This window comes from Maylandia zebra, linkage group LG17, assembly GCF_041146795.1.
Source record: "Maylandia zebra isolate NMK-2024a linkage group LG17, Mzebra_GT3a, whole genome shotgun sequence".
Classification (NCBI taxonomy): domain Eukaryota; kingdom Metazoa; phylum Chordata; class Actinopteri; order Cichliformes; family Cichlidae; genus Maylandia; species Maylandia zebra.
In genome coordinates this window covers 5,099,333-5,125,839 of record NC_135183.1, presented here as the reverse complement: position 1 = coordinate 5,125,839, position 26,507 = coordinate 5,099,333, and the positions used below count along the sequence as shown (strand labels likewise).

The window sequence follows — 26,507 nt, the reverse complement described above, 5'->3', positions numbered from 1 at the left end:
TTAATATAACCAATATAATATGGACGGACAAGCGCCTGTTTTTATGCGTTGTCGTTAGCAACAATGACGGTAAAACCATCGCATGTCCGCTTGCTTATTTTCCACGTAAACCTTCCACGTAAAGCTCAAGATCCTGTTGAGACTTTTCAGAATAAACTGAATCATGTGAAAGAGTATGCAGAGTATTTACGGCAAAAAACAGCCGTCAGGTGCTAAAAAATAAACCTTAGACTCAAACGTTAGAACAGAACATTTCCCCGCAGCACGCTGTGTAATAAATACTCAAAGAAAACAGCAGCCGTTACAACTTATGTCTAAAATGTATCGTTTCATGCATCAGTTAAAAACACTCGACTCTAGATAAAGGACGCCCAGTTGGAAACACTTCACGCAAGTCGAGCTGCCCGAGATTCACAGAATTTACAGAAAATGTTAAAGATGGCGCTGGCACGGCTGGCAGCCTCAACCCAATTTCCCTCGGGATGAATAAAGTATGATCAATCAATCAATCAATTTATGTCGTTATCGGGACGATAGATGTCTTATATCGGGATATGAGATTTTGGTCACATCGCCCTACAATGTTTTACATGACAGTCATTGAAGCGTCTTATAGTACTTCACAGTCACAGAGATCAAGAACAAACATAATTTCATGCATTTCAGGCTCATTTGTCATCCAGCAGAGGCATCTGGTATCATGTATTTGGCAAGAAAGAAAGCAATGCAGAATAAAAAGCAAATGTTCTTCCAGTCACTTTCTCTGCCCATCTGTACCATGTTTTGGAGCAGGAGATTTGAAAGAGTAAATGTAACTTAAGTGAAGCTGACACAGGATTTAACAAAAGACAAGCTACTGACAAGACTTGCTGATACAAATGCTTTAGTATTTACTTAGCGTGACAGAAAAATCAAGACACATTTTTGTGGCAGACCTAACACAGTCACACTACGAGAAGACGGCGTGGATAAAAGCGGCTTGTGGCGACACTAACCCTACAAGTGACTCACCGCTGTGCCAGCTGCCTGTGTGGGTGAGCAGTTCCTCTGCTGAGTGGCGTTCTCTATTGCTACTTTGGCTACTGTGCTTGGGTCTGTTCCTGCTGGCACCGCCACCATCGTGGCACTGCTGCCGGCGTTGTTGGGGTCGCTGATGGTGATGATGCGCACTCCCACTTTGTTGGGGATCCCCGAGGATGCCGTTGTTGCGCTGCGGTCCTCGTTCTCGGCCGGCCTCTTGAGGCCTCGAGCCTCGGGGGCCACCCCATTAGCAGGAGAGCCTGCAAGACTCTGGGAGGTAACAGTAACAGAAGGAGGGAGAGATGAATTGGGGAGCAGTTGCTGTCTTAGCACAGGCGCAGCATGGGCCGGCCCCAAAGGTCCGTTGGTTAATTCCGAGGGGGGCCTGTTGCCTATTGCCTGGGGTCCGTTGGCCAGGCGCTCAGCCTGCTGGGCTTTGGCAGTGTCCTGCTGCGGTGGAGGAGGACTAGGAAGAGGGGGATCTGAGCTGTTGGCTTTCTCAGAGGGGCCCACCTCCCCATTCCCCCAGTACTGTTTGGAAGCGATGTGATTTGGAATGTTTTTGTTAAAGTTGCCGCCACTGTCACTCCGATCAAAGTCACACACCCCATTGACAAGAGTCTTTTTGGGGTCGGGGATTCCCTCGGGAGGGGTGTTTGGGCCTGGAGAGAGAGCCTGCTTCCCGTTAGCAGGGTGACTCTCCGTAGCGGGGCCATTGAGTGCTCCCTGGCTGTTCCCTGAGTGGTATGGAGGTAGATTCGACTCCATGCACTTCCGACCATTTAGCAGCTTGGCACCTTCCGCAACGTCACCGTTACTGGTTTTGCCCTTGGAGGCGTCTCCTTCTGCCAACGAGGAGTTCTCCATCACCTCTATCTTCCTCTCATGGACGTGCAGCCCTGTGGCATCTTTGGCCTCCTCCTCCTTTTGACAAATGATTTTGTCTCCTCTGAGTGGAGCTGGCAGTGGCGGTGGCGGTGGGGGCGGCGGCGGAGGTGGAGGAGCTGCCGGGGCATGTTGGGGCACAGTTCCAGTTGAGAATGGAGGAGGAGGGACACCTGGGGCCCCAGCTCCCTGGCTGACAGCAGCAACAGCAGCAGTAGAAGTGGTGAAGCCAGTGTTGGGGACCACGGTGAATGTGACTTGTCCAGGAGGGGCAGGGCCCTGAATGATAGTAGCTCCCCCTGAACTGCTTGCAGAAATAAGCTGGCCTGGCAAAAGCTGAACCGTCTGGAGGCCCGGAGCTCCAGCAGCTGGAAGCTGACCTGGAACTAGCTGAACATTGAGCTGCTGAGGTTGAGACGAAGGATTTTGGGTGGTGTAGCTTGTCTGATAGATGACCGGTGAACTGGGGGTTATCGTGTTGTTGGGAGGGGGCACCTGTGGAGCAGGTAGGATTAGCTTTCCTCCTGGAGTAGAAGGTCCCCGCTTTGGAAGCAGTAGCTGTTTGATCAAGCTGGACTCAGTGGAGGTAGGCTGAGAGGAAGGAGGCTGGGAAATAAGCTGGAGAGGTGGCTGTTGTTGGTGCTGCTGTTGATGCTGTTGCTGCTGCTGAAGCCGTTTCATGGACAGTGCGTGGCTGACAGTTTGACTGGGCTGGACCTGGGTGTTGGAGTGAGAGGTGGGAGGTGGGCATGGATTGGAAGAAGCCCCGGGTTGCCCTGCTAGCTGGATAGTTTGGGTGCCAGGGATGGCAGAGGGGTTGGCGAGAACAATCTGGTGGATGGCAGGGGTGTAGGCTGGGCTCTGCTGGGGGTTGGGACTGACTATTACTACACTCTGCGCTTGCTGCTGAGGCTGCTGGTTGGGAGTAGCTATCGTAGCTGCTGGTCCACCTGACTGGTTTGGAGCTGGTTTGGGGGCGATATTCTGAAATGTGACTCGTGACCCCTGGGAATTGGGCACGCTTGTAATACTCAACCCCTGAGCAGCTCCCACCTGGATGGAAGAGGCAGGTGTGGATGCAGCTGCAGCAGCACACTGAGGTTCTACCTGGGGAGCTCCACCCTGAGGCCCAGACAGAGGAGGTGTTTGAGGCAGGGGTGGGTGCTGAGTCACGCCTTGTACCCTGGCGGTGAGGATATGGCCCTGTGGTACCTGCTGAAATAGCGTGACAGGTGCCCCAGTGGGGAGCATGGGGGAGTGTTGCTGCTGCTGTTGTTGCTGGGCCGCTCCTGGAGGGGCGGGTCTTTGAGGGGCGTGGTTCTGGGTGGCCGGTGCTGATGTTGGAACCTGGACCACTGGACCAGGCCGGACCTGCTGTGGCTGCAGTGCTGCCAGAGGATTTGGTGGCATCTGTGGAGGCACCTGCGGGGGCACCGGGTGTCGGGGAACAGTCGGGTGGCTTACGGCAGGAGGTTCCTGTGCTGTGGAGGCCATGGATGGGGTGGAAACACCGAGGTTGAGGCTGGGGCCTGGAGGCCGGACGAACTGGGGCCCGGGAGGTAAGCCTGGTAACAAATGAACAGAGAAATACAAAAACATTGAGGAACAGGGTGAAACTCGTGTCCTATTTACTTACAGTATAAATCAGTAAATAAACTGCCTCCCATGACCTCCAATTAACGCAAGGAAGACATTTCTGTTCAACACACATCATCGTTTGATTAATCACCCCGTAAGCCATATTTTGTGATTAAAGTTTCCCCATTCAGCACCAGCTGTAGTGTCTGTGATGTTCAGAAGCGCCCCACAATTTCAACAAAATGGGAAAGTGTAGTTTTGGTCATTTGGGCAGGTTTTGCACCTGCAAAAGAGAAAACAGCAGTGCAGTGCCTGTTCAGGGACAACTTAAAAGACATGTCCTAAATGCATCTCACTCACACACACACACACACACACACTCACACACACACACACACACACACACACACACACACACACACACACACACACACACACACACACACACACAGCATGTGTGTGTCATTTTGCTAGGGCCAGTTCAAAACAGGCAGTTTGTGAGTTGCAGCATTCTCAAGAAGCACTTACACAAAGAACAGTGATGCAAGTGTTTAGTTAGCACAAACCACTGACAAATAAGAATTACAAGGAAGAAAAATATGTCCAGCTATCTTTAGAAAACCAGTTTGAGTGTTACACAATTAAAATGATTAAATGTCAGGGTTTTTTTTTTACAACCCTCACAAGGCTCGTTTCAGGATCATCTTGGTTCTTGGGTTAAAGCTCGAAGTAAGTTTAAGTTAGTGTAAAGACTTCAAACTTAGATATAAGACTCTACGCTACGAATGTAATTCAAATCAGTTAAATCCGTTATTCATTTAGCGTCAAATGAGTCATACGGAGAAAACAATCAGACGACCACTTTTGGGCAAGCGCTTGGCAACAGTGGGAAGGAAAAAATAAATAAATAAAATGAAATAAAATACAACTCAGTCAAACAGAACGTTGGGAATGCATCAGTAGAGCAGCAGACACACTGCTTACAAATCAACTTTTAGCCAAAAGATGAGAGCTGCTCATCCAAACAGCCTCAAAGTTAGCATTGCGCTAATGCAGGCCCTCAATAAATCTGCCAAGCTGGATGTGGATCAGGCAAACAGTTAAAGAAACAGACTGACACGTTACAATAGTTATCAGCAAGAGTGTAAAAGACTAGCTCTAAATAATGTCTTCACTGTTCATTTCATGACCTGACGCAGCAAAGCTGCACTCTCTCAATTTCACTAGCCAGGTCCTCCAAGTAACTTCTTTTCCTTTGATCGTTTCCTCAATATATTTGCTTTTGTAATTAGTTCAGCCATCTCAGTCCCAGCGGTACCAGCTCTGCTCTCTACAACCCCGCCAGCATCCACCTCTGCACTATCACTATTCTGGTGTGTGTTATAGCTCCTATGACATTTAGATGTTTTCTGAGTTGTTGACCAAAACCTTTTTCTATTTTTTCCCCCTCTCTGAATCCCATCAAGTCTGAGCCACAGGCAAACAAATCATAAGGTCAGCATGTAAAGTGAGAAAGCAAAAGCTGGCTCTGTGTACAGGTTTATGTGTAGCTTTTATGTGAAAGTGATTCACTGTTATAGCTTTACCTGGGGGTGGGGCCTGAGGGTCTCCAGGTGCATCGTGTCGGGCTGCTGGAGGTGGCGGCGCCGATGCTGCTGCTGCTGGAACCGGCTGTTGCTGCTGCTGAGGCTGCTGGTAGTACAGCTGGATGGGCAGGGGGATCGACCGCCGCCTTAGCCCCACCAGGAGGATCTGAACTTGCCCGTTGGCCTTTGGCTCTTCTTGCCTCCGCATCGTGTGGTTGGGGAACACAGTCCTGTGGTGGCAGGAGTAAAGACACCCATAGAATTCTAATACTTGATTTGTGTATCTACACATCCATATTTGACTAAATCAGACATTTAAAGCATACAATTTTCACATTTTCTAGTCCTTCAAACCTTCAAGAAACTTGTGTCCTACAAAGCTGGAGGATGCATGTAATTATTACTTAAACTGATTTATTAAAGTTGCTCTATAAAATGAGAAAACTGTAGAGAATCTGTTGTGGCTCATCTCTGTTCAGAACACAGACATTAAGTGGTGTTTTACACTGGAGCAACATAGAAAGGATCAGACAGGAGGAGGAATCAGGACTGACCGCAGGCATTTGAGAAAGCCGGTGGAGTTCAAGATGTTGCTGCGGCCCATTTTACTGCATGTGGCCAGGTACTCTGAGTACATTTCAGATCGAGACACGGAGCCCTCTGGGTTCGTCTCAAAGTGTGCATTTAGCCTGTTTGGAAGAAGCAGAGAGCATCGACGGAGAGGGTTTAAAGCAGGGAGACACAGCAGCTCCTTCCTCACACTAAACTCTGTTTTTCCTTTATTCAAATTAAGACTGTGCACGACTAGGAATACATTCATCTCACCACTGCAGTGTAAACTTCTCCCCGTCCAGTTCAACAATGCCAGGCGGAGGTTGAGAGGATTGAACTGAAACTCTTGTTACTGAGGAGATAAAAATGGAAAAACCCATTTACATTAGAAACTGATTTAATGCTACAAACTGCACTGCAAAGCAAAAGGAAAATATGCACCGACTCAATTTCAAGAAGGTAGTGCTAACCAGGCTAACCACTAGATGGCAGCAAAGTGATAACTTTGCAGTAGCAGGCCTGCAGAGTACAACTTAGGAATGACACTGCCAAGGTTAGAAGGGTTTCTCTCACTCACACACACACACACACACACACACACACACACACACACACACACACACACGCGCGCGCGCGCGCGCGCGTGCGTGTGGTAAAAACGCAACCCCGCATTTATTTTTAAGATAAATCAGTGACTTTCTGAAGTGTTGCATGTTTGTTTTACTTAAAGTTTGTATTTTTCTGTCTGCTTCAATGCACTGGTTTCACCACAGACACACAGAAAAAGCTCAAAAACATTTTACAATAGCTTCTTGAGTTGTTTTTTTTTAAACTGTGCCCCCTCTGCCATGGAGAAATCTGCAGGCCTGCTTTGAGTACTCATTGTGTAAAACCTGATGTAAAATGATGCAAACAGACTTCTGTTTGGTTTCCTGTTGGGTTCGTGCTGGTGAAGCTGCACTCCAGTAACTCACACGTACAGCTCACAGTTCTGAGGAATTATCCGATACCCTCTATCTGTACAGCACACCAACGACAGAGTAATCTCTGGTGGATTTAGTGGTGGTGCTTTGAGGGCATTTGCATTATCTAGACGCCTTTCTATGCTCTTTTTGCATAAAAACTCCTCTTCCATCTCGACCCCTTAGTATCAGATGAAAATGATACAAGGCAATGATATAGGCATACCAATTGTATTGACTTAAATTCCAGCTCTTAAAAGTTTTGATGCCGTCTAAAAATATCTTGTGTGAAGATTTTGAAAAAGGCCAATAGCGATACAACAGCTGTTCTTCAGCAACCATGGTGTTTACTGCTACGTCAGTCTTTGTTGCCAGCAGCACATGGCTTCTCAGTAGTTTGGAGACACTATAGAGGATCAATGCAAAACCCAATGAGGTTACGGATCTGATGTGCCAATCAGATCCGTGGTTTGATCCCTGGCTCGTACAGGCTGCGTGCTGAACTAAGGGCAAAATACTGAACCCCTTAACTGCCCCGGATTCATCCATCAGACTACAAACACTCTATACAAGAACCATTCCATTTACCATAACATCTACTAAGAAACAAGCTAACTGCTTTGAGATGGGTAAACATCAGAAAACAATAAGAGGAAAATGTGGAAAGACTTCACGAGTAAGCAGGAGAAAAACGAAACCATTCCTCTTTAAAAAGTATAAAAAAAAAAAAACCATCAAAGAGGCTTGTGTCCTCTCTGTGAAACACTGCTATACACAGATGTAATTACTCATGTTTGCAGAGGTCTGCAGGATCTCTCACAGCTCTTCATCAAGTTCAAACAGGAAACCCCTCCACCATCTCCTCTGTGTGTGTCCAGCAGACCTCTTTTGACTGTCCTGTCTCAAAGTCTGCTTGTTGTTTACAGACTCTTACAAGCTGTACAGTAACGACCTGTATCTGCACTTTTTCCCTGGATGATGCAGCTGGCATAAATATTAAGTTGGACCCAGAACGCTGATGTATGACTGACAGCCTAAGACCAGGTGAACTAACTGACAGCTCTATCTCAGGTGGCCACACTCAGCATCTTCACCATTTCCATCTGTTTGCTCTACATCACACCACTGAATGCAAATCAAAGCAAAACAAGCTCTTTTTAAATCTCCCCTCTCACTTCCGGGTGTGACTGTATTAAGCCATTCAGCTGTGTCAGACCACTGCTCACCTGGTGCTGGAGCTCCCTGCACGGCCGCGGGTACCTGCTCGACCAGCTGTGGTCGGACCTCAGCTGCCTGGTCGGCGTTCGCCTGATGCTCAATCAACCGCACCGCTGTTAGGGCGTCAGGTCCAAACGTATGAAGGTCTACAGATACTAACCGAACCAACAAGTCTGAGCAGGAGAAGAAAGAACATGGGGGAAAAAAAAGATTAAATAATGAACTGTGATTCATGAACAGCTACTTTAGTACAAGTCCTCCTTCTTGTGGCTGCTCCCTTTAGAGGTTGCCTCCATCTGACACCATCCCCAGCATCCTCATCTGTCACACCAACCCTCTGCATGTCCTCCTTTATCACATCCATTAATATATTTTAGAGCTGGAAATGAGCCTTCTTTAACAGTCAGGCTAGCATGACAAATTGGGAAGCAGACATTACCACAAGTGGCCTCCGTGAGTTATAAAGCACGAGGTAACGGTCGATTTGTACCTATGCTGTGGTCAACGAAGGCGATCTTGCTGCATGGGATCTCTCCGAGCTGTGCCAGCAGGTATAGCACCTCCAAGGAGGCCATGAGGAGCATGAGGTCCGGCAGGGTGAGGAGCAACATGACCTCCCTGTATGAGTCCTGGTCCACGTACTCACAGATTAGCACACCATTGTCCTCCACTTTGCTGAGGTTACCCAGGATCTCCATGGCTAAAAGACGCACAAAACACACACGCAGTTAATTAACCCATGATCCTTTGTACACAAAAATACTTTGCTAGAGGCAGAAACTAAAGTAGCAAACACCTACCTCTCATTTTGAGAAACCTGTCCCTGGACATCAAGCATTTAGTGATCGTGTGAAAGATCAGATGTGTCGTCCGAAAGTCAACGGGATCCAGCTGGAGCTACAAGAAGTCAGACAAGATTTATACAACGGTGCCACCATCACTCCAGCAAGTCAGCTGGCAAGACCTGCAACATTCATTAAAGACGTTTTACAGTGGACTCGCTGCCCCGCCGTGCTGAGAGCAGAGGAGGAGACAGGAAAGCCAACATTCAAATATTAAGTGCACTCAATCAAATCAAAGCACAAAGTTACTGTAATTTAAAAAAGAAAAAAAAAGTACAAGGACACATGAATTCCATGATGGCAGCCACGATGTGTTGAGTATAACATATTAGGAAAGAGAAGGTGTTTGAAAATGTTTATATTTACATTCCTGCAGTATCGCATCTAAAACCCATGACTCAAGTAATGACATCAAAAGCTCAACTGTCTCTGTGAGGCACACAGTTTCCACTAAATATGGGCCACACGGACATGTTTTTTATACCAATAAACATTCAGTTTAAAAGGAAACAGGCCGTGGCCAGTGGCCAGGCTGTGATGCTCACTGCGGCCACTGCTTCCATTCACACAACTCAATTTGAAATATTTCTGCATGTTGAGTCTTCAGTATTTGTCTAAAGCCGATAAAAATAAATAAATATGAGAATTCACCCCGGTCTAATAAATATATAAATGTTATGCTGAAAGGCCAACAGTGTGGAAATGATGCTGATACACCATCTGTTGTCGTTTCTCCTGGAAACCTACAGCTACAGCTGATACACCACGTGTCTTCTAATGAATCTAGTAGATATGTCCGCATATTTATGAGCAGGAACTAATTTAATCATTAATCCATCTGATTTTGGAAGAATATAAGCATGTTAGGCTGTTCAGCAAGTGAAAGTTCGACAACAGTCACTGCTGATTTCCACTGCTGAAGTCCAGGAGCTGGCAGCGGTTAAGCTACTCTGGTATTCTTTATTTTTTGTCATTTATACACTCACAGGGCGTTTTATTATTAGGGGGTACCGGGTGGGACCTCCTATTGCTTCAGAACTGACTTAATCATTTTCAGCAAGGTGCTGGAAACACAGGCCAAAATCACTGTACTGGATCTTGTGGCTGTGGAAACCTATTTGAGTGCAGCGAACTCATTGTCATATTGGAGAGTCCAGTTTGAGATGATTTGAGTCACTGTGAACTATAGCCTCGGTTTCCTGTTCTTTGCTAACAAGAGTGGCTTCTGTAGCTCATCTGCTTCAAGGTTCGATGTGTCGAGCTTTCAGAGTTTACAGTCCATCAGCAGTCTCTGAAATATTCAAATGCCTGTCTGGCACCATCAACCAAAAATAATAATACAAAAAAATCACCTTCCTTCACTATTCTGACGCTTGGTTTTAAAGCAGGTCATCTTAAACATGCCTGAATGCTTAAATGAGTTGCTACTATGTTATTGGCTGATTAAATAGCTGTGTCAGTGAGCATGTGAACAGGTGTACTTAATAGCATGCATGGAAGTAATCCTTGCCTCTACTAAGGTCAAAACATGAAATCACTTAGCTGGAAATGATCCCAGACTTTAAATATGTGGCTAACTAATGTCGGATACACCCGTCACGCTGTCATTTCTTGCATGCCACACTGGCAGCTTAAGAGAGAAATTGCAGATTGAACTGAGTCTATATATTTTTGCTGCTGTGTTTTGGTAAGGCTACAAGGGGGAAAAAAACCCAACAACACCTACACAAATCAAATATAGAGCACTGCTTTTACTACAGCCTAACATGTGCCACTTCAATGAGGCGAAACCCACAGCTCCACAGATCTGCTGGCCACAGATGCTGCTGTTATGACTGGACAATCGCTGCAGAGGGGAGGGGTTTAGCTAACACATGAACTGCACTGAAGGACGCCATCACACTAACATCAACTCAACTTGCTGTTCTCAAGCTCCACTGAAGTATTTTGGGTAAGAAATGACAACTCTGTGTGTCACAGTGACCTACATTTGAAAGCAAATTTCCTTCATTTCTTGTTCAGCTTAACTACTTCACTGATCTGACACATATCCCTAACACGGGAAAGGGTACCTCCACGTGAAGCTATTTTTAGCACATTGTACCATCACAAACCCACACCTACCTCGGCAGCCACGTTGCCCAAAGTGTCCAGTCCGAGCTGTCGGAGTGAGATGAGGTTACAGTGGGCGCAGAGCAAAAGGAAGCGCAGGCACGTTCGGTTGGCCGCCAGCAGCTTGACGTTGGCCTCCTCGAAGGAGAGGTTACGCAGGATGACGGCAATCTGCAGCACCCGCTGGGCCTCCATGTCGCTGATGCCCGCGGTCCGCGGAGGGTGGAAGAGGCTCTGCCAGCGCTCCGCGCACGACGTACCATCTGCAGAGAGAACAGGAACAACTTACAGCGGGTGAGGGTATAAGCACATAGTGTATGAATGGGAGGGGTGCTCAAAGGAGGGACATGTGTACTGTATAAGTGTGCATTTACCTTGTGCTGGGTTGTTCTTGTCCCAGATCAGCTCCCTGACTTCAGCGTCCTCCACCACCTCTTTCCAGAACTGTGAACAAATAGAAGCTCTTAGCTGTGCGCTCCAAATTCAGCTAATAATTCAGCTGGATCCAAATTCAGCAGCAGTGGGTTTTTGGGATGGTCAGACTGCCTCGAACAGCCCTAATAAATCTGCAGCTACCACAGTGTGAGCATAAAAAAAACTAAGCTGGGGTATGAGTAAGTCAGTTAGACTTACTTAAGGAACAACTTTAAAAAGAGGGTGACCTCTGTGGTTGCAAAACAAACTTGAACTTTATAAAAGTGCAAGAAAGAAAAATGACCATACAGCTCTCATGATTTATGCTAGTAAACATTGTCAGTGGCATAGATCAGATCAGCTCACCGTGAAGCTGTAATCTGACACAAGACCTGCTGCCAGTCTTGTGCATGATTGAAATATTACAAAAACAGCCTGGCTCAAGACTTTTGCATAAGACTGTACAGTTTCAAAATAAATAAAAACAAGTCTTCAGTAAATTCAGAACAACCTGTAGATGTATTGTTGATTTGAGGTCAGCCTTCCAACAGGATACAAAGTATCTTTGACCTCACTGTGACCTCGTGACTTGGAGCCAAAGTAAAGCCTGTATGACTGAGGCAAAATTAAATCCTACAGTGCATTATTTGTCTGTCCTGACTCGACTTTTATGCATGCCTCTTAAATCGACTGAGATCAAAGTCATTTGACCTCCATTCTGTCTTAAAGATGCCTCAGAGAAATCCCTTTGTCAGGATTAAGTGCTGGATTCCTGCCAATCTTCACACTGTACAGAGTCACACGTGCTCTGTGGCTTCTCAGTATAAGCAGCGCACATTTAGCAGGAAAAGGTCGGAGAACATTAGATTTTTTGTAAAAAATAAATTAAAAATGTAGAACTTACCCTGACGAAGTCTCGGGAGGTTTTCTCCTTCCAGTCCATCCCAAACACCCCAGAGAAGCTGCCTAGCGCTGCAAAGACACAGAGGGATGTTAGAGGGAGCGCCTGGGCTTAGCATGGTATTATCTCTCTCTTTTCCCTTCTTCTTCAATTCCCCTTTGACAAATTATATTTAGGGGTTGCTAAGAAGACAGAACCTTTGATCCTAGAACAAAGAGGTGAGAGAGGGGAGGCGGCAAACTGGGAAAATATTTGGAGATTCATGCCCACAGAATAATTGCTCCTCTTTAGGGAAGCACAATTAAAATGAAAATGCTTTTTTACTAAACCAAGGTAAACAACCTCAGTCTTTTTATCTAAATGTTATAATGCTACTGTTCAGTATGTGAAGAGCTGAGGAACGTACAGTCATCGAAGACGCCGGCGTGTGCCAGAAGCAACGTGACCAGTTTGGGGTCCTTGTCCAGCTGCATGGCGTGCTTGCTCTCGTTGGAAAGCAGCGTGCAAACGTTAACGGCAAAGTCCACTTCATTGGGTAGGCCCGAAAGGAGAGACAGCACCAGTTTGTTGTAGTCACATGGTGGAACGAAGTCCGTAGACAGTCCATAGCTTTGGCGGAGATAGTCTGAAGGGGGAAAAAAAAAAAAAAAAAAAAAAAAAAAAAGGAGAATTAAATATCAGTGAGGTGGGAGAAATGTCACATACCTGCTTTCTATAGCAACCTCAAGCAAACAAACTCAGTTGAGGTTATACAAGTGCTGTACAGGTTATACAAAACATATTTTATACATAACAGTCACAGAGTCACAATAAACACACTAAAAAATCATCTAAAGTAAATAAGGCTGTTTGCTCTTTAAGGTGTCACCACCTTACTTAACAGATCCTGGATCGTGAAACTGATTGGAAGTCGGAGTGAGGAGACCAGCGTAGGTGTGATGTGATCCGGCCGTTTCTCCCCGTCAAAACACGAGCTGCTGCAATTTAGTGCAGCCAGGCGACAAAATAACGAGCGATCAGAGCCAACATATGAAGAATGCCAAGAGGTAATAAAAGCATGAATTACTCTGTCAAAGTCTTATGGCAGGAGCTAGGCCTTCACCTCACTGAGGAGCTTTAGCTGCCTTATTCGCTGTAGTCATTTTTACACGTGCTCTGTAGCCCTGAACCCTTCCAGGAGAGAGTGGGAACAAGCGCTCAACACCTACACTGAACTCGCCAGCTTTGTGGTACAAAGTCTGTGTGCTGATGTGAGCAGTGCAGGTCACACAGCAGTGAAGCGGTGAGCACTGTGGCCTCACAGTGTGGAGCCTGTATGACACCCTCCCCCTGCCGTCCAAAGACAGCCATGTTAAGATAAATAGTGACTGGCAATCTGTCAAGCTCACGACCCTGACTTTGACAAGCAGTTAAGATGACGGATGGGTGGATGGAGAACATGGCTGACAAAAACTAACGTTGTGTGCTACATTTTTACAAAAGGGTAAGTTCAGACTGTGTCGTGACATTTTTCAGAGTTCAAGTATGAGATCAGCTTCTGATTTAGCTGCGACGCTGTGAAGTAATGTCACTTGTGACATAAAAGAAGATGCGGTGGTAGTCACGACACGAGCGGGTGACAAGTGTGAAAGAAGCCAAAGTGTTAATTAGGAGGTTTAAAGTCAGGTAAGGTTCATCATGGGCCTCCTGTCAACAGCCATCAGTGACTCTGCAGTTGGTTTGGAGTTTTATTTGATTTTAAATGATCAACAATGAAGCAGGACAGCACATTGTATGAGTGTTTTCAAAGTAATGACAACATCATGTAAATCTGAGCAGTGAGAAGGCGGCGGCCTTCAGCCGGTCCCTCAGAGGACTACATTTGCCTGCACACTTTCAGCAAGTTCAGCCCCTGTTTCCATTTCCTTTAACTGAAGTTTCAGCAAACGAAATGGGCACGAAGTTGTTTTTAGCTCAGATTAGTCTGATGTGTCTGGTCTCGACTTATGAACACCCTTTAACTTTTAATTGCATCTGAATGTGAATCAGTCAGCCTCCATGATGAAGGTTTTATAATCAAAAGACTTGTAATCCCAACTGCTAGCTGTGTGGGAAAAACAAGGCCCGATTTCACTATTATTACTGAGAAGCTCTCCGGTGTGGAGGTGCAATCATTTTGTAAGCAAAGACCTGAGATTCCTCCCTGTGCTACTGCCGGATTTTCTGCCATCCATCATTTTGTGTGCATAGGTGTCATTTCCCTCCCCCAAACAGTGGCTATTTCACTGTGGTGCAGGGTCTTTGTAGACTGCTGCCTCTGGAAACCAATCATAACAGAGAGAGAGGGGGGAGTCCTGCTGAGTGAATCTGATTTCCATGCTGAAAAGGTTTGTGAAGCCAAATGTAATTCAGCTGAGCTGCCATTATAGCAGCTACGGCTCTATTCAGAAGCTGCCTGCCTGAGCTTGTCCTCCAGCACCTGCAGCGAGCCGGCCGCCGAACAGAGGCGCAGAGGACTGATAGACATCGGCTCGTCTGACGGGTGCAGGCTTTATGAGCAGGAATGAATTAACAGTTGTCGCGCGCCTCAGAGACGACAGCGTAAAGAGAGGCTCGGTGAGAGGTTTCCAGAAAAGCTGTCAAATAATTACCGCTCACTATGCAGTATAGTTATATTTAAATTCAGGGCCTGTGGTACAAATGGGCTTCATTTCTCAAAGATCTACCAGAGGCAGTGCACAAAAATCAGCCAGTATCCGCTCACTGCAGACACATCAGTGTCACTGTGAATAAAAGATACCTTCTTGCCATCAAGTATGTATGTAAGGGGTTTCATGATCACACCAACGGGACGCTAATATCGGTCTTCATAAACAATTTTATGGTAGCTTCAGTAAGTGTTGCAATGATAACACGAGGGCCATCCCACTTGTGCCGAAGCTTTGCTGCCATGATGGAAACTGGCAGCTGATAAATCAGCCACACATTGCAAACACCAGCCAATAGCAGCCTTGTTAATTGTTACTGGCCTAGCAGCGAATCAGAAGGCAGCGTCTAATCGGAATCTGTTGTGTTAAATCAGTTTTACAGCAGTTAAATGTTCAAAGATGGCGTGATTTCAAATGTTGGAGTTTACAACCAGCGTCAAAATGTTTAAATAAAAACAAAAATTCTAAATCAGCTCATAAAAGAAGGTAAAGAAATGCACATTTAACATTTATCGCTACAACTCTTAAATAATATAGCCAAGATGACCATGTGCCAAGCCTACAAGCATGCTAGCAACCTGTCAAAAGTCTCAACTTCAAGTTTTGCGAAGATGATTCCCAAAACGTTGAGGGCCAGACGTCAAACCAAAGAGTTTGGTGCATGGCGGCAAACATTCATGCCACCTTAAAAAGGCCTCATAGTTCCATATTATCCTAATAGAGCACATAGTTCTCACACTTAAAACTTACTTGTGATTCCTAAAGTTTCTAAAAGCAGAGCCCTTTAATCATGAGCCCCCTAGTCTGTGGAAACAGAGCTCATAGTTTGCATTTGGGCAACAGACGGTACTTTTACAGGCTCTACGTTTTTTACTGTTCTTTTTAGGCTCAAAACTTTATTTTCATATAGCTTCTTTAAACCCAATTCTGAAAATGTTGGAACGATGTAAAAAAATTTAAATAAAACCAATTAAATGACTTAAAAAGCTCATAAACCCATAAATGTTTTCACAATAGAACTAAGAAAACATGTTTAAACAGATGTTTTACCATTTAATGGGGATAAAAAGAATTCTAAGGCAGCAACAAAAGGCTAGAAAACTAAGATATCCAAAAAAGACGCAGCTGGACAAAGATTTTGCAACTATTTAGATTAACTGGCAGCAAGTTAGCAACATGCCTGGGTATAAAAAGAGCATCTTAGAGACCCAGAGTTCCACTCATCTGCAAAAAACTGTCTATAAATTGTAGAACACTTGTGTTCCTTAACATAAAATTGCAAAGCCTTTGATCATCTCATCATCTACAGCAAATACCATCAAAAGATTTAAGAGAATATGGAGAAATCTCTGTGCGCACCGAGCAAATGAATACCGGATGCCTGTCATCTTTAGTCCCTCAAACAGACGTGACTGACATGGAAATCACTGCATGGGCTGTTTAATGCTGCAATTAGCAGAGCAACAAACTGATGAACTCATTAATCTTCTGTAATCTATTTTCTTCTTAAATATACAACTTGTCAAATGTGTCGATGAAAATATTTTCCAATTCATTTGTAAGTTAAGTGCAAATGTATTTATAGGCAAAACCTGAGAAATTAAGCCAACAATGAAGCCATGATGAAATTGGTGGTTGCAGCTCTAACTCTGTGGTGGTCAGGTTAATACCATCTTTGTGTGCTGCTTAAAGTTAGGTGAATGTACAGCTGCTGTTTCGACCTTTAATGGTGAAAACAACACGCCGAGAGAACCACAAGCATAAAAAGTGTGGGCGTCAAAAATAAAAGTCGCCGTAAAGCTACGCAGAACTGTTACACTTTGTCATCATGAGCTCTCCTTCCATCATACAGATTACAACTGATTTAAAATTAATGGTTTGAGCCAAGGGCATGCAAGAGCGTTTGAGTATTACAAGCACAGAATTAGTGAATCATCACCGCTCAATACGACATAATACTTACAATCACAAGCTTTAGGGGAAAAAAAGCAGGAATAAAAGTGTTGTACAACAAGTATTATGGGGGAGTAACTGTTCTTTGGCTAGTGAATGAAGGTGGAAGGGGGGGGAAAAAGAAAAAAAAACCTTACAAGCCGCAGTTAAGTTCACCACCATTTGTCGTGTTTTCTGCCCCTCCATGGTCGTGTTTTGGAGTCAATTAGCTCAGCGGGCAGCAAGGAAAGAGCCTGCGACTGAAAGGCTGGAGACTCTAATCTAAAGTGAGGCAAAGGGAAAACCAACAAGTGCTTCCCTCTTCCCTTCATCAATAACTGTTGTCAGGACAGTCAATTACCTCTGAGAGCAGCCCAGCGGTCAGCTCTACAACGTTGTGAGGCTAATGGATATCTCACACTGTGTGTGTGTGTGAGCGCCGCCTGACAAAACAGACAAGAGGCCGGCCTTGGATGCAGAAACATTTTGTGTGAAATATAATGTGACTCTTCAGGGGCTGCTTTTTGTAAAGAAAGTGGCTGCATGCCTGGCTTTGAAAAATAATTAGTCAACGCTTAGGTGTGTGTAAGCAACTTCCAAGAAAATGAAAAAGGCACAGACAAATCACTGCATGCTTCGCAGGCTCAGCTCAAACACAGCAGCACTTAGCAAGGTGAAATCTGAATTAAATGAGTCACTGTGTAACAAAAGGGATTAAATGAAAAGTACAATAAAGCAGAGTCGTGAATTGGACCAACAGCAGAGAGGCTCGACTATCCCACAGGTCGTTTACTTTAGTTATCCTGACACAAGACCAAAATGCAGATTTCTGCTAAAATAACGCAAATTGGTCTCTTTGGTTTTACTTGTACACAGACCAATCATGCTTAGATCGCTAGTCAACCTCTAAAGGAAAAAAAAACACTCATATTTTAGAGTCTTTGAGCCTCTCATCGTGCCATCTTTCTCAGCAACAAATTGATTAGCCATCACAGATCAACAGTGATCGGCTGGTAGATGTCATTAGGTTTGCAGATAGAGGTTAACAAGGCAGACGCCAACTGTCTGAAGAAGTAACTGAAAGACTGAGACTGAGCTACGCCTCAAGAGCAGCCTGGCAGGCGAGCCGGTCCGTTCTCTCAATTGGACCAAAAACTACATAAGTCACCAAATACACTCGTTAAGAACAGTTCACGCACCTGTGCAGCCAAGCCAAGCAAAGTCTATGTGTGGGGTGAACTGGGCTGACACCAATGTCTGGCTTTTCCTGGCAAAGAATAGACCTTCACTGAATAACTACACGTAGCAGTAAAGAGACAACACAGTGTGTTTGAAATCCTGTAATATACTACAGCAAACCCTGCCAGGAGAATCAGGACTGAGGGGGTTTCCTGTGTAGTATTTGGACTGCAGAGAGTATAAAGTCTTGATTATATGCAGTCGTCGACACCTGGTTATTCAGTGGCTGAGCAGTCATTCCTACCATTCAAAGTCTGCTGCCATGGGTAGTTGAACTATAATGTAAATTATCCACAGTCAGGAAAACAACCAGGCACGAGGTCATCTGCGTTAAGTCTGGCGATCACTGTAATTCTACATCAGACGGACCCAAGTGGATCCTGGTGGACTTGAGGTATAGTTGAGCCTTAACAGACCCAGTCTAAACAAAAACCCTGCATCTTAGCAGGTGGATCTGGCATCTGTGTAAAGCACAAAGGCTGTGGATGAAGGGAGAGCTGCCTGCCGAGAAACACACATAAGGATGCCCTACGCATGCTTAAAGGCTCAGACGTTTAAAACTAGAAAATTACAATTAGACCTTTTACAAAAGGCTGTATCACATGAGCTCATTAGTGTTTCTAACCTCCACAGCAGAACGAGCAAATGAAGCCTGCTTGATGCCAGAACATGAAAAGCTCACATGAATTTGTAACACACCACAGTGTGTCATCTAACACTATCGGAGACAAAGCTCTCCGATTCGTCACAATAAATTCAAGTGATGAAAACAAAAATCCTAGAAACAAATGGCAGAGTCGTATTTCTGTGCATATGCTTAACCTGAGGGCTGATCAGCTCTGCATTTGTTGCACACACCCAGCGCTGATGAAGTGATGTGTTGCTGCAATCATGCCTGTGTGAGGACTGAGTGCTTGAGTTAGCCAAAGGGCAGAGAGAGACCGAGACACAGATGGGATGAACTTCAGAGAAATGAACAAGTGAGAAAGAAAACGTATGCAAGCAGAAACTGGACACCTGTACGTGACACAGACGTGACAGAGAAACACAGTGATCACAGACAGGACTTTACCTGATACAATGTGTTGCTGGTAGTTATAAGAGTTGGGAATTGCACCGATTGGAAGAGAGGCTTTGGGATTCCCTGGCTGCGCTTCCTCGTCATCCTCGCCAAAGTGGTGGACTTTCTCATACTTCTCCAAGTATCTGTGCGGCGGGAAGAGAGAGAGAGGGAAAACAGGATAAGCAAACATCTGAGCTACTTCCTTTTCAAGGTGCAAGGTTGTTGTTTTTTTAATGCACACGGGCAGATTTTTGAGAGCACAGAAGGGCTGAAGTCGATGTTTTAGAGTTTTAAGTTAGTTGTTGGCTGAAGCTGTTCTAAGAATGAGGGCAAACAAAATTTCAGATTAAATGGACTGCTTTAGAAAATGTGAAAGAGAACTTTATTACTCTTAACTGCATCTTCATAAGTTATACTTCTTTTCCTGCTGACAAAGGCCTCCACCCATTCATGCTACAAAGTGAATGCGTAATGCAACAATTAAATGACAGAAAGTTCCTGTTTTTTCAGTATCCACTATAGAAATGTATGACTTTTACAGTAGTAAAAGATTACTACTACTACTACAGTAGTAATCTTGCTATTTTTTTTATTACAGGACAGTCTGTGCAATGAGCTAACAGAACTTTTTCAATAATGTTACACATTTATTTCTTACACTTTAAGCCCAAAGCATAATTTCTTTATCATGTCGAAAAGCAGAGATATCATTTTCTACTTCTTTTTCTGATATTTAAAAATACCCGAGGGATTAAATGTGTCGCTAAACTTCTTTACAGTGACAGAAAGGAGAGCTTACGCTGGTCCAGCCCGCATAAGATCAAAGAGGGTCCGATGTGTGCCACAGTGTAAAATCAGTCTGACATCCCAGCTCTAAAGCTTTAGGAAACAGAGGCAACGCAAAGACCGTTTTCAATTTCAGCTTTTTCTAAATCCAGATCTCTGAGTCGGAGAACAAAAACAACAAATAACTTTTCTTCATACACACATTTCCTTCAGTGATATGGCTTTAAATAGCTCGGCGAGAAGAAGCCACAAAACAAAAGAGCAGCCGTGATGGCAAAGATGGAAAGAGCACAACTGGCAATGATTTGTTTATATAATAAAAAAAGGAAAGAAAAACCCCAACACAAATAATGCTCTGTGATAATCACACACTCTTGCATGGTGAAAAGTCCACTCTTGAATTTTCAGATAGTGTTAAACATGTGCAACTATGCCCGATAAAAAACAACAACGAACAAACAAACAGTAAAACTAAAAGGAATGAAAGAAAATAACACTGTTTGTAGTTACTTCTCATAGTTGCGTTGGAGTAGGTTTATACTGTAAAGTGCCAACACTGAAGTACTACCATCCTTAAAGACACAGCTACTAGACGATACAGCCGACCGCATCCACAGTAATCTCTCACTGCAAAAAGCCACTGATTGGAGGAAGAAGAACCCACAAGTAGAGCAGGGCGATATGGCCAAAAATATTTATCACGATATATATTTGAAAATTTGCGATAACGATATAACTGACGATATAATTGATGCGAGACAAAATACAACTCCACAACATTACTAGCGCAAAAAGACAGCCTTCCATTTATTTTCACGTAAACAAGAAGCTGGTTTTTATGTACATTAAAGCTTTATAAAAATGTAACAGTGCAAATGCAAATTCCTTGCTGAAAGTTTAACCAAAAGGCATTTCCAGTAGAAATGGGCTGACATATCCTGAGCATAACCATGTATAATATCCACTGAAGTTAAAAAGAGGTGCTTTGCAACATTAAACTGCAGTGTGCAGTACGCATTTTTCGGACCATAAGGTGCACGGGATTATAAGGCACATTAAGTGAAACAAAGCAGTCAGATAAATCAAACTTTATTAAACTCATTCTTCTTGCTTCCTCCACATCTGTACCATTGATTCATTAATGTTGAATTCTCTGGCAGCTGCTCTATTCCCATGTTGTTGCAGTATATTAATGACTAACCTCGTATTGTGGATGGATTATCTCAGTTGTTCTCCTGACTGAAGTTTGGTCCGTTTACAGCATCCTGCCATGCGATTGCATTTGTCTCTAACCATGAAGAACCTTCACGTTAACTTTTATAAGTGGAAAAGTGTTAGTGTTCGTCCTCCAGCTTCACTGTTTATGTTATGCTAACATAGCTGTGTCGCTAGCGATCACGTAGCACATCATTATATACCAGCTAGCCCAACTTCAGTAACCCTACAAACGTCACTGCTGTTTAGTTTCCTGTCTTCATTTATGTTGGAAGTGATAGCAGAGCTGTACGTTTGAATTTTTTCAGAAATCTCTCAGTCAGAACATGCAATATCATGCTTCGGTAATTAGCGAAACTAGCGAGCTAACTTCCGCTAGCTTCCTGCTAACTTCTAACTCCGTTAAATGTAATAACTTTTGTTTTCATGGATGCCTGGAAGTTAAACTTTATAGTTACACCTGGTAAAGCAGCAATGCTGATCGTTTTATTAAAGATCAAAGAATTTAGACAGTTTTCAACTCTCAGTGATGCTGCAGTGTTGTTTGACCTGAAGTCAAATATACGGAGTTTGGGACCCAGATTACTCCCAGATTTAAGAGCATCTTAGTCCGACAAATACGACAATAACAACGGCCGCTTGCATGTTCTGCAAAAAAAATGTGCTTTGTTGTGTATCTGACGGACAAACACCAAACCAGTTCCACATCATGGAAGTTGCACCATTTTTACAAACCAACAATCGGCCATGTGCGTATGAAAACAAAGGCACTGCGCATGCGCGTTTTACTCCCATTCTATCGCGATATTTCATTTTCCTATCGTTGCCTAACATTATACCGGTATTACCGTGAACGGTATAATATGGCCCAGCCCTACCCACAAGCATAGGAGAAACTACACGAGGAAGACAGCAACTAGTGTGGCTGCCGACACAGATCTGAACAGACTGGCTGATACAAAGAGAGTCGGGTACGGAAGCACTTTGCGTTTGCAGCGGATAACCACTGGCTGATAACTGATTCTCAAATGATAACATCCAAATGATGCAATCATCCTTTTCAGACCACATGAGAAAATGCTTAAAATTTAGTAAAGCACCTAAAAGATCTCACAGAACTCAAGGTGAATGAGTTTCAGTTTGTATTAACATTATTCTCATGTCATCCTTAAACACACTTTAGCATTTTGTTGACATTCCTGCTGTGAAGTCAGCCGTGACCCCCTGTGTTTACAATGGCTAACGTAAGATAAATGCTTAAAGCTAATGTACTGTAACTAACATTACACCTTGTAGTCACATCAGTAAGCTACTCAGCAATCATCCCAGCATTTCAGTCTGTGTCCTGTCAGCAAAACATATTCTTAACATTTCCTGTTACTTTAATTTACGGATGAATGCTTTTATGTCCATTTTTGTGATTTATTTAGGCTAATAAGTCTAGCAGGTGGAGGGGATTTAGGGCAGTGTGTCAGATTCAGTTAATCTAGAGCTAAAGCAGAGTCTCTTTGAGGAATGCCCACATCGTTTCTGCAGACTCTCCTTGCTTCTGTTATGCATGTTGCAGACAGACGATTCACAGCTGGTCCAGCTGAAGAACTAAAAATGCATGGGTTGAGTGTCACTGGGTCTCCTACTAGGATGAGAAAACGTTGATGTGACCGACTCTGGACGTCTCTGTGGGAAATGTGTTACAATAAACTATTTGGGAGATACTAGAGTGAAGTAACTAAGGGAAATATGTCAATTAATGTAACACACTTCAAATTACAAGCAGAGTTGAAGAATGAGACGATGGAAGTAAGATCAACACCTGCTTTCACTGGAAACAACAAAAAATTATATAAATAATGTGCTCAAATTAAACTCAAAGCAATACAAGTAAAAGGAAAACATAAAAAAACAAAACAAACAACTAAAATTTCCGTAATGAATGCGACCTGTACGCAAAAATGCCCTGAGGCCTTTGGGGTCACTTTACTGCTTTACTTTATTAAAACTATGTTATGTTACAGCATTACCTGCTGGTGTTATTATGAGGAGTGCTTTGTGTCATCAAAAGGAAACGCCCCATTGCAATTAAACTCTCTCAAGGGTGTGCAGCCTACTACCCATTTACCTTTGAGTGATCTGACTTTATCTCATTGCATAACAAGGTGATATAGGCAGTATTTCCTCTAACGTAAAATTAGGACAGAGTTTGTTTGTTCCCTGAGTGTGGCAGCTAAAAGCAAATGTCTGCAACACCAGCATCACAAACAGGCCAGCACGGCCTCAACTGCGGCCCTCAAACCGGTTCTTTAAAATGTGAAGTCAAGCTCCTTACTGTGTGACTTATCACCCTGGCACCGAATCATGCAAATACTCAACTAGCTTCCAGCTCGCCAAAGGAAAAGGCAACACAATAAACACACCAGATTTCTCCCCCACCCCACAAAAATGCAAGAGTTCATGTTCACTCCTAAACTGCCCTGCAATCACTAGAACTGCAAAAACAAAGCAGGGAATGAAAGGAGCTAAACATCCTTTTATGGGCTCTGAAGTCTTAAGTAAAGAATGACATACAATGGAAATAAGCACACAAAAAGAAAGTACCGTCTTTGCATAACATGCACACCTCTCACAGTCATAAAGGGGGGCTTTGCATGCTTTCTTAAATTTTAAATGCCGCACTTTCCATGCACCTGAACTGCCGGTTGTTAGGCAACTTTGATTTCAAATGAATGAGCTACATACACATTTTCCTCACTTTTACCTGCTAAAAATCTATGGTAGAAGCAGCTGCAAGCCAAAAGCAAATTCCCTCTCATTCTTGGGAACTTCTCACTCAACTTGCATGGAAAAGAAAAAACGTTCCGAATGAGCATGTGACTGCAGATTCAGACTTTTTTACATATCATAAATACCTCGTAAAAATGTGCACAAACTGCGCGCGCACGCGCGCGCACACGCACACACACACACACAGTAAAATACCTTAGTATTACCAGTGTGGCAATCCCAGCTTGTGTGGCTGTGAGTCACCGAGTGAGTGCTGTTTCTGAATTAGGCTCTGCTAGTTCATCGTGGCCGAGGTAATCCCCCGTTCGCTGGCTGCCGGGTGACACGCTGGACTATAAATACACTCAGCCTTCATTTGCAGAGAGAGACAGAAAGTGAGTGAGGGAGGAAGAGCAGGAGAGCGATAGGGCCTACTCCCGACTGCAGCGTCATCAACCGCTGTCTGAGTACAAGCATGAAGAAAGGAAAAAAGAAAAAAAAAAAGGGGGGGGGGGGGGGGGGGGGGCATGGGAAGAGGGGAGAGGAATGGGCTGCAGATGCTTGTGCCTTCACTTCCACTTTTTCCCCACCCTCATGCGCGCATTTTGAGAGAAACATCAGTCCCTTGCAGCTTCAGTAGCACGCGACCACCAGGCAGCACAAACCGCCGTGGCTTGCCTCAATATTACTACAACCGTTTAGGGAAGTGTGTGCATGTTTTTTTTGTTGTTGTCACAGAGCGCCTATTTTCCCTCCAAAATAAATGGGCTGAGCACGCCCGCATGGGGGAAAACTCGCAAAGCGCGAGCAGTGATGAGCAGACCCCGGCGCAGACAGCTACTGTCATTAGCGCGGCGTTATTTACGGACATCTGGATCAGGGATTGGGCACTCTAGTCTTCAGTTACTCTCAACTACCCAAATGCCCCCAGTGCGTGTCAGTGTATGAGAGTGGACTGCCCCCTGCTGGACGAGGACGCTGAGATTACAAACACACACAAAGTGAAAGTTTCTGCAGAGAAATGTTTGCTGGGGTTTAATGGAGTTGGCTGCCCAGCGCAGGCTGAGGGTGGTTTACTTTGTCAATAATCACGGGAGCGATTATGGAGGTCACTGAGCCAACTGAGAGCGGGATCACTGACAGCACTAACCATTTGTTCAACTTAAAGCCAGTACAGAGCATGCATGTCAACTGACTCATGATGATGCAAAGTTGCTTAAAGAAGACTAATCTTTTCCTCACTTTCTAACATGCATATAGCGTATATAAAAAGGGTGGAGACACCTTAAAAAAAATTGCCAAAATTTCAAGTATTGATATCAGCACACTTTTTCTCCTTTTGGCGCTGAAAAATGTCAGTAAGCACAGAAATCCTCATACAGTCGTTTCATGCACTGCTTTGTTTACGAGTGGTGGACAGTCAGAAGAAAGCTGCCTTAAAAGCAGAGCAGCTAAAGCAGAGGAGATGTAACGATGCCCAGTATGAGACATATAAAGATTATTTTGAACTGTGAGTCATGCAAAGCCACTCCTGTAGAATCCACTAATAAAAATTTGGCATTGAGAATGAAAAGCGCCACATTGGCACTGTGCTCTGCTGAATGGAACCAACGCTAACTCGTCAAGGAAAAGTGTGACCCGAGTGTCTCTATCTTTTTTGGAAAATCCTGACATGAGCTGTTAAAGGGTCCTTTCCGCTGAAAAGGATGCCTCGGCTACATCGGACTTTGCGATGATAGCTTTTCACCACGCAGGCACATCATTGCCTTGAAAATGGAGATGGTGACCACTCACACATTTTGTCTAAAACCAGTTATTTTGTAACACTATAAATAGTAGGATGAATCATTGGTATGGCTGTATATTCAGAACTAGGGCTGCCACGATTAGTCGACTAGTCACGATTACGTCGACTATCAAAATCGTCGACAACTAATTTAATAGTCGACGCGTCGTTTGAAGATTTGTAAGATCCCAGAAGACACAGGAATAAGTAGTAGGATTTAAGAGTGTAATAACGGACTGAAGATGGCAGCACTGCATGTACAAGGATGCCAGCTGCCGTTAAACCCCGAAGAAGAAGAAACTGTGTCCCAGAATTCATAGCGCGGCCCTGCTCAGTTTCCAACAATGGCGGCAGCTAGTTAGTTTTAACTTTACTCTTATTATTCTTTCTGGGTCACAAAATAGACATTTAACATATTTTCAGACGAGAATGTAGCTGTGTAAACTTCAAACATCTGCTCAGTTTATCAAGACACCACATATTTTCAAAAGCGCTCCGACGTTTCCGGAGACGTCTGTTACCCACTAGCTCGTTAGCTAGCCGGAGTTACAGGCTCACTAGAGCCGGTGAGAACACCGGACTCCCGGCAAATCGTTTTCAAACCCACCCCGTCTTTCGCTACTCAGGTTAAATATATATAAGTCACTTAGAGAACTTAAAAATGATATTGTTTGGCTTTTTTCAGTATTTTATTTGTTCCTGAGTAAATCGGTTTGGCTGAGATTAAAGTTACAGTTTTTACACAGCTTAATAAACGTCAAGCAGACAGCTGATTATCAGAAGTGTGAGATGCTCGAGAATATACTCCGGTGTCCTGTTATATTTTAGATAGCAAGGAGCAGACATCTGAGTTTACTAAACTTCTCCAAAACAATCTGCAAACTTCATTAAAATTTAATAAACTATCATCTTGTCTTTATTTTTAGTTAGCACATACCTTAAACACTTAAAGCTGTAGTGATGATAGTT

General features: G+C 44.1%; 1 protein-coding gene across 2 annotated transcripts in view; it reads right to left on the bottom strand.

Annotated features, from left to right (window-relative positions):
- Positions 1–26,507, bottom strand: part of arid2 (AT-rich interactive domain 2) — a 41,786-nt gene that overhangs the window by 4,065 nt on the left and 11,214 nt on the right. For both annotated transcript variants that reach the window (XM_076875808.1, XM_076875807.1), the window contains exons 5-16: positions 19,001–19,134; positions 12,477–12,695; positions 12,074–12,141; positions 11,130–11,199; positions 10,768–11,018; positions 8,602–8,698; positions 8,292–8,501; positions 7,810–7,974; positions 5,895–5,973; positions 5,624–5,758; positions 5,070–5,299; positions 1,012–3,470 (exon numbers count right to left, since the gene is read on the bottom strand). In XM_076875808.1, coding sequence (XP_076731923.1) covers positions 1,012–3,470; positions 5,070–5,299; positions 5,624–5,758; positions 5,895–5,973; positions 7,810–7,974; positions 8,292–8,501; positions 8,602–8,698; positions 10,768–11,018; positions 11,130–11,199; positions 12,074–12,141; positions 12,477–12,695; positions 19,001–19,134 — 4,117 coding nt within the window. The remainder of the gene's footprint in view (positions 1–1,011; positions 3,471–5,069; positions 5,300–5,623; positions 5,759–5,894; positions 5,974–7,809; positions 7,975–8,291; positions 8,502–8,601; positions 8,699–10,767; positions 11,019–11,129; positions 11,200–12,073; positions 12,142–12,476; positions 12,696–19,000; positions 19,135–26,507) is intronic.